General features: G+C 43.8%; 1 protein-coding gene across 6 annotated transcripts in view; it reads right to left on the reverse strand.

The window, feature by feature from the left end:
- Positions 1–12,442, reverse strand: part of PUM1 (pumilio RNA binding family member 1) — a 141,022-nt gene that overhangs the window by 12,719 nt on the left and 115,861 nt on the right. For all 6 annotated transcript variants that reach the window (XM_073666494.1, XM_073666488.1, XM_073666482.1 and 3 more), the window contains exon 20: positions 6,024–6,145. In XM_073666494.1, coding sequence (XP_073522595.1) covers positions 6,024–6,145 — 122 coding nt within the window. The remainder of the gene's footprint in view (positions 1–6,023; positions 6,146–12,442) is intronic.

Below are 12,442 nucleotides of genomic sequence, written 5' to 3' on the forward strand. Positions count from 1 at the left end.
CAAGTATATGAGGGGACAGTACAAAGACCTTTCTACTGATCTTTTTACTCTGAGGTCTGAGACGGGGACAAGGGGGCATCTTCTACGTCTGGAGGAAAAAAGGTTTAGGCTATGTGCCCACGATGTAGAAATGCTCAGGATTTTTTCCTGAGCGTTTCTTCATCTCCCTGGCAGAAAAAAACGCATGCGGATTTTACATGCGTTTTCCTGCCAGGGACATGAAGTGAAGCGTTCTTCACTTGCATTTCCGCATGCGGGTTGACAAGCGCTTTCCAATCGATTTTAGCATCACTTGGAAAGTGCTTGTCAACTTGGTCACACTATATAAATCCATGCAAACAGCATGGATTTATATAGTGTGACCGAGAGAATGTCAAAAAATAAATGTATACTTACCCTCCGATGGCCCGCGCTGTCTTGCTTCACCGTCCCGGCTGCCGGCAGCGGTGGATTGAAGGACCTGCCGACGTCAGCTTCGCGTGACCAGTCACATGACTGACGTCAGCGCAGGTCCTTCATTCCATCGCGAAGTGCCGGGAAGCAAGGAGGAGCGCAGCGAGGGCCGCCAGAAGGTAAGTATATATTTATTTTTTATTTTATTCTTTTACAGCTTTTTTAATGGTACCTGGGTGTGGATGAGACTCTCCTCTACACCCGGGTACAATCCGCACATTAGAACGCGCCAATTACGCAAGTACAGATGCAGTCTTGCGGAATTGGCGCGTTCTAATGCAAGTCGATGGCGAAAACGCAGCACTTCCGCAAAATAATTGGTAGCGCTGCGTTTTTTTCCGCAATGATAATCCGCAGCGGAAATTTCCGCAGCATGTGCACAGCGCATGCGGATTATTATTGGGGGACATGGCAGGCCTTCTACCATGCATTTTTTGAGTGTTTCTGCAGCGTTTTTGCCGCTGCAGAAACGCTTAAAAAACACATCGTGGGGACACAGCCTTAATCATAATCACAGACGAGGATTCTTTACTGTAAGAGCAGTGAGACTATGGAACTCTCTGCCGCATGATGTTGTAATGAGTGATTCACTGTTAAAATTTAAGAAGGGCATGGATGCCTTTCTTGAAAAGAATAATATTACCGGTTATATATACTAGATTCCTTGATAGGGCGTTGATCCAGGGAACTAGTCTGATTGTCGTATGGAGTCAGGAAGGAATTTTTTTCCCCAATGTGGAGCTTAGTGTTTGCCACATGGTTTTTTTTTTTTTCCTTCCTCTGGATTAACATGTTAAGCTATGGGTTGAACTAGATGGACTTGGTCTTCCTTCAACCTTAAATACTATGTTACTATATCACATTTGTTTTGTGATTACTTGATGTTGGACAGAAGGCGTATCGTTTCTGTTTTAGGCTGGTTGCATTGCTGGTGGAGGCTGTGGGTATGGTAGCAGTGCCGGTGGAAGCCGCTGGTTCACTTTAGCATGCTGTTGGACCTGTGGACAATGGCTGTCGCTCCATCATCTCTGGGTGTTACTTTTCTTTCTTGGATATACGGGCTAACCAGTGATTTTCTCCTCTATAAAAATTCTTCTTTCATATAGTTTATTTTTGTTCCAATTTGGGTGTATTTCACACCATAACACGAATGCATTGTATGCCGATGCATCAAAAATGTTGTAAAGAACAACCATTGGCCACTGATTTGTTTTGCGTTTACAGGTGTAAGTGCCTATGAGATGATCTAGAGTATCAATTGCCCCTTTTGTGGGATTGCAATGTAAAATCATGTCCAGCTTTCTGTCGTCTCGATTACCGATTGCACTATCATGGTGCATTGTGCTCATCAGAATGACCGGTTTGTGTTTTTTGGGAACATAAGAAACTACTGTTGAAAATAAGAAAATCTTTTCATGTACAATGTGAAATGTTTACAACTGAATTGAACGATTTCTATATGAACAGCAGGGTAAATAAGATACAGCAAAAAATTTTTGCACATAGATATACTGGAAGCGAATCCATCTGCTGTATCGTAATTTGAAAATGTATGTATGTGTAAATCTGCATGGACCGAAAGGACCTAGATAAACTGAGAAATAGTAGTAGATGTAATATATAGTCCAAAATGAGATTATAACGCCTTTATTTTACTCAAAAAATGGCAGGAGATTAGCATAAAAGGCTATCGGTCATTTTTGACCGAACGGTACAAGTGTAAAAAAAACGTGGAGCACAAAAAAAAAAGAAAAGAAAAAACTACCCATAGTAAGAACTCCTCAAATGAGGAAAAGTCAATTAACCACAAGTTTCAGAACCGCATAATGATTATTTTAAAAAATATCAAATTTCAAATTCGGTCATTTTTGACCGAACAGAACAGCAGGGTTAATTAAACACTTCAAGTGCACATCCTTCCCTTTTTCAGGCTAGCCATAGCACCCAGGGTTTTCACTAAAATAGTGGCCAAGGTTATGGCTCATGTTAGAGAAAAAGACATTCTCATCATCTCCTATCTGAACGACTTCCTTGTAGTAGGGAATTTCTACCATTATTGTGAGAATCACTTGAAAAGAGTGATGTCCATCCTACAAAGCTTGGGTTGGTTATTAAATTTACAGAAGTCTAAGCTAGTCCCTTTAAAGATCCAGCTATTCCTGGGAGTCATGTTAGATTCAGAGAAGCAAGAATCTTACCTTCCGGCCCAAAAATTAATACGATTCAGCATCAAGTAAAGAGAGCCATGGATGTTCCCTCTATGTCACTTAGAAATGCCATATCCCTGTTGGGTACCTTGACCTCCTGTTTTCCCGCAGTACTGTGGGCTCAATTCCACTCTAGAGCGTTACAGTGGGACGTGTTATATAATCAGTCTCTTCTAGGGGGGGAGCTGGATGGTAAACTAACGTTATCGATCGAGCGCCTGGAATGGTGGCTAGATGATGATAATCTGTCCAGGGGGGGTTCCCTGAGGGGTGAGCCCTTCCCGGGTGCTGGTAACTGATGCAAGTCCATCGGGTTGGGGAGCGAATCTAGGAGAAGAGCTAGTCCAGGGGATTTGGTCAGAGGAAGAAAAGAATTACTCCTCTAATACAAAAGTTATTGGCGATTGATAAGGCAGTAAACAAATTCCTTGTATCCCTTGAAGGCCCAGGACGTCATGGTGTTCTCGGACAACCGCGTAGCCGTGGCTTATATAAACCACCAAGGGGGTACACGATTAAAATCCCTAATGAAAGTGGCAGACAAACTGTTGCAGAAGGCAGAAAGACATTTACTCTCCCTCACTGCCTTACACAAAAGGAAGCGAAAACACCAAAGCGGATTTCCTGAGCTGCAGTACTTTAAAGGAGAGAGAATGGGTCCTAAACCAACAACTCTTCTCTCAGATGACCCGGATGTGGGGTCTTCCAGTGGGGGACCTATTTGCCACCAAAGAAAATCGAAGAGTAAAAATTCTGTTCCTAAATCCCATGGAAAGACCCCTGGTTGTGGACTCTTCTGATTCCATGGACGTTCAGTCTGGCTTATGCCTTTCCCCCGCTATCCTGGCTTCCTGCAGTCAAAAGGCAAGTCAGGACAGACAGAGCAGAGATACTATTTATAGCACCGTTCTGGCCCAAGAGGCCCTGGTTTGCCTGTCTGAGGGAAATGTCGTTGAGAGACCCGTGGGTTCTGCCAGAACTCCTGGACCTCCTCTCTCAGGGGCCAATTGTTCACCCGCCAGCTCCAGAACTACATCTGACGGTGTGGAATTTGAAAGGGCATTATTGGAGAAAAAAGGATTTTCATCCAATTTAGTGGAAACCCTTTTGTGCAGTTGGAAGCCAGTTACCACACGTTTATATGCTAGAACCTGGCAAAAAAAATGTTGTCCTTCTCAGGTGCCAGAGTAGAGGAAGGCGTACCTATAGGGAAGATTTTTAGAGTTCCTCCAAAAGGGCCTGGAACTAGGATTGGCTACTAGTACACTGAAGGTTCAGGTCTCAGCTTTAGGCGCCTTGTTTTCCTGTGATCTGGCAGGATCTCAAAATTCATTAAGGCATCTTTTAGATCCAGGCCTGTTGTAAAGTCTAAACTTGCACCTTGGGACTTGAACTTTGTCCTAAATGCACTGACCAACCCACCTTTTGAACCTTTAGACTCAGCTTCCCTAAAAGTCATCTTCCTTAAAACATCACTTCTTGTCGCATTAACTTCAGCCAGAAGGGTGGGCGATATCCAGGCACTATCCACGGCCCCTCCCTTCACTCAAATATTAGAGGCTAAAATAATCTTCAGACTCGACCCGGCCCATTTTCCTAAAGTGTCAACTCATTTTCATAGAACCCAAGAAATAGTTTCACCCTCCTTCTGTACAAACCCTAGAAACCAGAAGGAAGAAAATTTACACACTCTAGATGTTAGAAAATGTGTTATCAAATATCTTGCAAATCACAGAAAGTTGCAGGAAAGATAGATCACTTTTCCTATGATACCAGGGGGTTAGAAAAGGTTATAGGGCCTCTAAATCCACGACTGCAAGTTGGATAAGAGACGCTATCGCTCTGGCCTATTCTTCGTCTGGTGAGGATGTGCCTGAAGGTCTAAGAGCCCATTCTACTCTGGCAGTGGCGACCTCCTGTGCAGAAAAGATGGACGTCTCCACAGAGGAGATAAGTAAGGCTGCTACCTGGTCCTCTCCCTCTACTTTCTACAAGCACTATAGGTTAGATTTGGGCGTCTCTACCGATCTCACCTTTGGGAGAATGGTGCTCCATACTGTGGTCCCACCCTAGAAATTTCCTCTCTGTAATTCTCTCGTGGTGCTTTCATGGGCGACCAAATAAAGTCTTAGCTACTTATCGGTAACGAGATTTTTCGGAGCCCATGAAAGCACTCTTATATTCCCTCCCTTCACGTTTGTGGGAGCACTCCTGTAGATATATGATATCTCAAGCTTATAAGGTGATTTATAAATAGAAAAAAAAATGTTTTTTTCTTTGGAATTAGTTCATGGTTGTGAATTGGATTTTTGTTGTACTAACCTTGGCAGTCCTGTCATGCTCTGTAAACTAAACTGAGGCGAGAGAGAGGTGCCGCCCTTTTTAAAGTCTGTAGGTTTCCGGTCCTTGGTGGGCGGAACCCCTCTCTTGTGGTGCTGTCATGGGCTCCGAAAAGTCCCGTTACCGGTAAGTAACTAAGACTTTGGTAGGCCCTAAGGAGTCTTTTTTGCATTCTAATCATTGTTGCATTAGGGCGTACAGATTAAGTGGTGTTGAGAGAAAATAGGCGCAACATTGAACGTCCTCCCTTCCCAGAGAGTTGAGGGAGAGTAAAGGAGCTTTATTATTGATTAAATTAAAAGTTTATTTTATAGGTTTTCTTAAAAAAGAACATTCCTTAGGCATTAGTGTTGAGTGAACATGCTCGGATGAGCTTGGAACATGCAGCCGCAGGGAGTCAAACATATTAGCAGAATACGCCGAAGGTACTCGGGTTAAGTCCGAGCATTCTCGGATAATACGTTATACGAGCACATTCGCTCAACACTACTAGTCAATCATTAATAACCTCACTGATAGCATGACAAGGCGTGTAATTGTTTTTTTTTGCAAGTGGTGCTCATATTCGATACTGAATAAATTGAAAAAAAGCAACGTTTTCAAAACCTCATTTGTGTGCACATACACTTTCTTCATAAAGCCTTAAAAAAGACCTGTCAGAAAAATGTCATTTTGTAAAGACTGCCAAAATAACACTTTAAATGCTGATTATTTTTTTTTCTTTTTTAAAGAAATCCATGTTCTTGTTCTTCAGAAAACACCCATACAAGGACCAGAGGTAAACTGAGCAGCTGGAGAATACCCACACTGGCAGGAGATGATCAAGTGCAGTGTCTCATTAGCATACAACTTAAATGGGCGATTACTGAAAATCAAGAACACTGATACCAATTTAATCTCCATTAATGCGCCATTATAGCCATTTCCTTACATTACAATCCAAAATCCTGCTAACAGGTCTTTTTTTAAATGGCTTCAAAAACACATTTGTAAAATCATACTTCATTCTATGGGAAAACACACCTAGCAAACTTGTGCTGACTAAGAACCAGGACATTGCCCCGAATCTCTGCAACAATCTTACTCTTGTCTTCAGGCCGGCCATGTTCTAAAACATGCTGAATGACATAGTTTCCATATTGATCCTGCAAAACAAAATTAAAGGAACAGGCAAAATTAGAAACAAAGGCAATGCAAGCATTCAGAACAAGAATTGTGCCTATCACTACAGGATAAAGGTTAGGTAACAAGACTGTGGGATAAAAGAAATAAAATTAGCCAAAATCAAATGCCAACCCCCCCCCCCCAAAAAAAAAAATTATACATACACATAATACATATATATATATATATATATATATATATATATGACATATACAGTACAGACCAAAAGTTTGGACACACCTTCTCATTTAAAGATTTTTCTGTATTTTCAGTTGTTTCACACTTTTTTGTTAAGTACCGTATATTCCGGCGTATAAGACGACTTTTGAAGACTGAAAAATCTTCTGTCTAGTCTGGGGTCGTCTTATACGCCGGTAATGCTTTTGAACTTTCAGAAATTGACATGCGGGGATACTCTGGGGGTGTTAATAAGCTGCCGTGGCCGTATCCCTGCCATGTCGGAGTTAATATAAGGTGGAGGGAGTTAAAATACGGCGGCGGTACGTCCAGACAGTCAGCGCTTCTGTGCTGAAACTGACACATCGCTGCGTATTCCCAGCTCCGGACACAGGGCAGGACTTCTGTGCCGACAGCTTTCACTTGTCACAGAAGCGCTGCGCTGTGTCCGGAGCAGGGAAGTTCGCATCGCTTCTGTGACAATATATGAAAAGCCGGCAATTCAGCAGCGGCATAAGCCGGCACCCGACAATTTAGAATAGAAAGAATAGAGCATCACACATAGATTAGATAGATAGAAACATGTCAGTCACATATATATGAAGTACAGTGACAGTATTGCTTACTGTACTTGTCATTTAGTGTAAAGGATTTATTAAAACAAATAATAGTGTTTTCATGCACTGTCTCTTTAAAAAAGCCGGCCGGCAATTCAGCATCTGTACCCGACAATTTATAACAGACAGAATAGAGCTTCACACATAGATTAGATAGATAGAAACATGTCAGTCACATATATATGAAGTACAGTGACAGTGTTGATTACTGTACTTGTCATTTAGTATTAAAATAAAGGATTTATTATTAAAAAAATTGGCGTGGGGTTCCCCTTAATTTTAGGCTCTAGCGGAGGTTAAGCAGACGACTGGGGCAGATGTTTGAAGCCTGGGAAGGGGGTAATACCCACAGAGCTTCCCAGGCTACTAATATCAGCCCCCAGCTGAATACCTAGTCTTTACTAGCTATTAAAATGGGGAACCCCCCCAAAAAAATGACGTGGGGTCCCCCCTAATTTAATAGCTAGCAAAGGCTAGGCAGACAGCTGGGGGCTGATATTAATAGCCCAGGAAGGGAGCCATGAATATTGGCCCCCTCCCAGGCTAGAAACACCAGCCGTCAGCCGCCCCAGAAATGGCGCATCCATAGGATGCGCCAATTCTGGCACTTAGCCTCGCTCTTCCACGCTGCCCTGTAGCGGTGGCAGGGGGTAATAGGGCTGGGGTTGATGTCAGCTTATAATGCCAGCTGACATCAAGCCCAGGTTAGTAATGGAGAGGCGTCTATAAGACACCCCCATTACTAACCCCATAGTCAAAGTTAAAAAAAACACAAACACCCAGAATAAAGTCCTTTAATTGAAATAAAGACACAATTCTTTATTGTTCTAAATTAAACCATACTTACCGTCACGCCCATTCCAGCTGAAGCCAACGATCTCCTGCAATAAAAGAAAAATAATAAAGCAACCTCATCCTTACCTTTCCATGGTTCCCAGGACAGCTTCAGCTCTGCTACATCGAGATGACAGGCTGGACCGCAGCAGAACGCTGCCATCCAGCCTCTCATCCCGCAGACACTGAGAAGCGCAGGCATGCTTGCGCTCCTCAGTGTCTCTCTGTGACGGCATCCAGATGAGCCGACAATGAACTCAGCTCACCTCCTGGACGTCCGTCACTGACAGCGTGGGAAACTTCTACTGCGCATGCGGGGAGCAGGAGAATTTTCCCACGCTGTCAGTGACGTGCATGAGGTGAGCCGAGTTCATTGGACATGATCTCGGCTCATCTGGATGCCGTCACAGTCAGACACTGAGGAGCACAAGCATGCCTGCGCTTCTCAGTGTCTGCCGCATGGCAAGCTGAACGGCAGCGTTCTGCTGCGGTCCAGCCTGTCATGTGAATGTAGCAGAGCTGGACCGGTCCTGGGAACCATGGAGAGGTAAGGATGAGGTTGCTTTATTATTTTACTTTTATTGCAGGAGATCGTTGGCTTCAGCTGGAATGGGCGTGATGGTAAGTATGGTTTAATTTAGAACATTAAAAAATTGTGTCTTTATTTCAATTAAAGGACTTTATTCTGGGTGTTGTGTTTTTTTTAATTACTTTACTAGAAATTCATGGCGGTCATGTCTAATATTGGCGTGACCCCATGAATTTCGGGCTTAGGGCCAGCTGATAATGCCAAGCTGGCCCTAACCCCTTTATTACCCAGTGAGCCACCGCACCAGGGCCCTGGATGAGTTGGGTACAGCGCCAGAAGATGGCGCTTCTATGAACGCGCCATTTTCCGGGGTGGCTGCGGACTGCAATTTGCAGCAGGGGGGGCCCAGAAAGCTTGGGCCTCCCTGCGCTGCAGATTCCAGCCCCCAGCTGCCTAGTTGTACCTGGCTGGACACAAAAATAGGGCGAAGCCCCACGTATTTTTTTTTTTTATTATTTCATGAAATAATTTAAAAAAAAAGGGCTTCCCTATATTGTTGTGTCCGGCCAGGTACAAATAGGCAGCTGGTGGTTGGGGGCAGCCCGTTCCTGCCTGCTGTACCTGGCTGGACACAAAAATATGGCGAAGCCCCACGTCAACATTTTTGGGAAAAATTAATTACAAAATTAATAATTTAGGGACTGCATCTTTATTAACCCCTCAATTGTCATTTAGTGTTAAAATAAAGGATTTTTTAAAAAGAAAATTGGCGTGGGATCCACCATCATTATAGTCTCTAGCGGAGGTTAAGCAGACGGCTGGGGCAGATGTTTGAAGTCTGGGAAGGGGGTAATACCCACGGAGCTTCCCAGGCTACTAATATCAGCCCCCAGCTGAATACCTAGCCTTTACTAGCTATTAGAATGGGGGACCCCCCCAAAAAATGACGTGGGGTCCCCCCTATTTTAATATGTTTATGAGTGACAGTTTTCCTGCTATATACCTGCATGTCATAAGAATTTAAATTAAAAAAGGACCATGTTAAATTCAAATCTGTTTTTTTTTAATTTTTACCGGTGTTTGGTATGCGTTGGAAAAGGGGTAGTCTTATACGGTGAATATATCCTAAACTCTATATTTTAACAGGAAAGTAGGGGGGTCGTCTTATACGCCGGAATATACGGTATATAATTCCACATGTGTTAATTCATAGTTTTGATGCCTTCAGTGTGAATGTACAATTTTCATAGTCATGAAAATACAGAAAAATCTTTAAATGAGAAGGTGTGTCCAAACTTTTGGTCTGTACTGTATATGTGTATAATAATATATACACACGAACAACATGTCCACCTTGAAATGTCCTCCCATCTCTCCTCATGTTCCCTCTTATACTGCTTACAATCTGGCTTCCGGCTGCATCACTGAAACTGCCCTGACCAAAGTCACCAACGACCTACTAACCGACAAATCCAAGCGACAATATTCCATCCTCCTCCTCCTGGACCTGTTACCTCCCTTTGACACAGTCGACCATTCCCTCTTACTACAGATTCTCTCATCTCTTGGTATCACGGACTTGGCCCTATCTTGGATCTCCTCATACCTAACAGACAGGACATTCAGCATCTCCCACTCACGCACCACCTCCTCATCATCATCTCGCCCCCTATCTGTCGGTGTCCCCCAAGGTTCAGTTCTAGGACCTCTGCTCTTCTCCACCTACACCTTCGGCCTGGGACAGTTCATAGAGTCTCACGGCTTTCAGTATCACCTCTATGCTGATGACACACAGATCTACCTCTCTTGACCCGATATCTCCTCCCTACTAACCAAAATCCCACAATGTCTGCCAGATTTCTAAAACTTAACATGGATCAAACAGAATTCATCATCTTTCCACCCTCTCATTCATATCCTCCACCTGACCTATCCATCAACGTCAATGGCTGTTCATTCTCCCCAGTCCCACAAGCTCGCTGCCTTGGGGTAACCCTGGACTCTGATCTCTCCTTCAAACCACATATCCAAGCCCTTTCCTCTTCCTGCCGACTCCAACTCAAAAATATCTCCCGAATCCGCGCATTCCTCAGCAAAGAGTCTGCAAAAACACTAGTGCATGCACTCATCATCTCCGGCCTTGACTACAGCAAACTCCTGCTCTGTGGCCTCCATTCCAACACTTTCACGCCCCTCCAATCTATTCTAAACTCTGCAGCTCAACTAATCCACCTGTCCCCTCGCTATTCCCCGACCTCTCCGCTCTGTCAATCCCTTCACTGGCTCCCCATTGCCCAGAGACTCCAGTTCAAAACCCTAACCTTGGCATACAAAGCCATCCACAGCCTGACTCCTCCATACATCTGTGATCTAGTCTCCAAGTACCTACCTGCACGCAACCTCCGATCCTCACAAGATCTCCTGCTCTACTCCCCTCTTATTTCCTCTTCCCACAATCGCATACAAGATTTCGCCTGCGCATCTCCCCTACTCTGGAACTCTCTACCCCATCACATCAGACTCTAGCCTACCGTGGAAGCCTTCAAAAGAAACCTGAAGACCTACCTCTTCTGACAAGCCTACAACCTGCAGTAACCACCGCTCCACCACATTGTTGCATGACCACCTCTACCCCCACCTACTATATCCCCACCCATCCTTTGTAGATTGTGAGCCCTCACAGGTAGGGTCCTCTCTCCTCCTGTACCAGTCACTGACTCATTTTGTTAAGATTCTGTAAATGTTTTTGCTATGTATACCCCCTTTGTCACATGTAAAGTGCCATGGAATAAATGGCGCTATAATAATAAATAATAATAATAACTATGGGCCACACCCGAGTTTGTTCCAAAGATGAAACATCATCACCAAGGCTACAATGACAGGTTTATGTTTCAGAGACTGTTTGTACAACGTCCGTTTAGCTCCATCAATCCCTATACGAGAGATGAATGTGCCAATAGACGTGGTGCACCATAGCAGTCTCCCACCCCCCAAGGGAGGAACTACTATATGCACAAAACAACCAATCCCCTAGAGCATCCTGAAAGTATTGTCTGGTACAGGAAGATCAGCAAGAAGCCCATAGTATACGGAACAGCCGCATTATTAGAGAGTCTCCAATAAAATGATCATGCCCGTATCACAAACAAATATATAAGTAACTAGCTATTGAACCTGTTCTACGCCCGGGTGGCGAGCATTTTTATTGGTACATTTTTAATTTTATTAATGGTGCAGGAGTCAGCATGTAAGCATACCGCGCCATTTTGTTTAAAGATGCTGTCTGCGAATTCGGATCCACAGTGTCAATAAAATGGCGCCGCAGTGTGGTATGCACACGTGCTGACTCCGGCGCCTCACTGAGCAGGCGCCACCCATTCCGACTTCGGACTAAAGAACGCGTCCAGCATATATAAGATGTGCTGAGAATACTGGGGGTGTACTCACTTGCGCTAAGCACTGTATATAACGTACTGAGAATACAAGGGGTGTACTCACTTATGCTGAGCGCTGTATATATAATGTCCTTCGAATACAGGGGGGTGTACTCACGCTGAATATATAACAGTGAGAATACAGGTGGTGTACTTACGCTAAATGCTGTATATATAACGTACTCAATTCAGAGGGGTGTACTCACTTATGCTGAGCGCTGTATGTACAACGTACTGAGAATACAGGGGGGTGTACTCACGCTGAGCGCTGTATATATAAATTACTGAGAATAGAGGTGGTGTACTCACTTACGCGGAATGTATAACGTACTGAGAATACAGAGGGTGTACTCACGCTGAGCGCTGTATGTATAACGTACTGAGAATACAGGGGGGTGTACTCAATTATGCTGAGCACTGTATGTATAACGTACTAAGAATACAGGGGGTGTACTCACTTACTGAGCGCTGTATGTATAACGTACTGAGAATACAGAGGGTGTACTCACTTATGCTGAGCGCTGTATGTATAATGTACTGATAATAGAGGGGTGTACTCACTTATGCTGAGCACTGTATATATAATGTACTGATAATATAGGGGTGTACTCACTTATACTGAGCACTGTATATATAATGTACTAATAATACAGGGGTGTACTCGCTTACGCTGAATGCTGTATA

Source organism: Phyllobates terribilis, unplaced genomic scaffold (assembly GCF_046119375.1).
Source record: "Phyllobates terribilis strain yellow unplaced genomic scaffold, ASM4611937v1 Scaffold_2__4_contigs__length_985480577, whole genome shotgun sequence".
NCBI lineage: Eukaryota > Metazoa > Chordata > Amphibia > Anura > Dendrobatidae > Phyllobates > Phyllobates terribilis.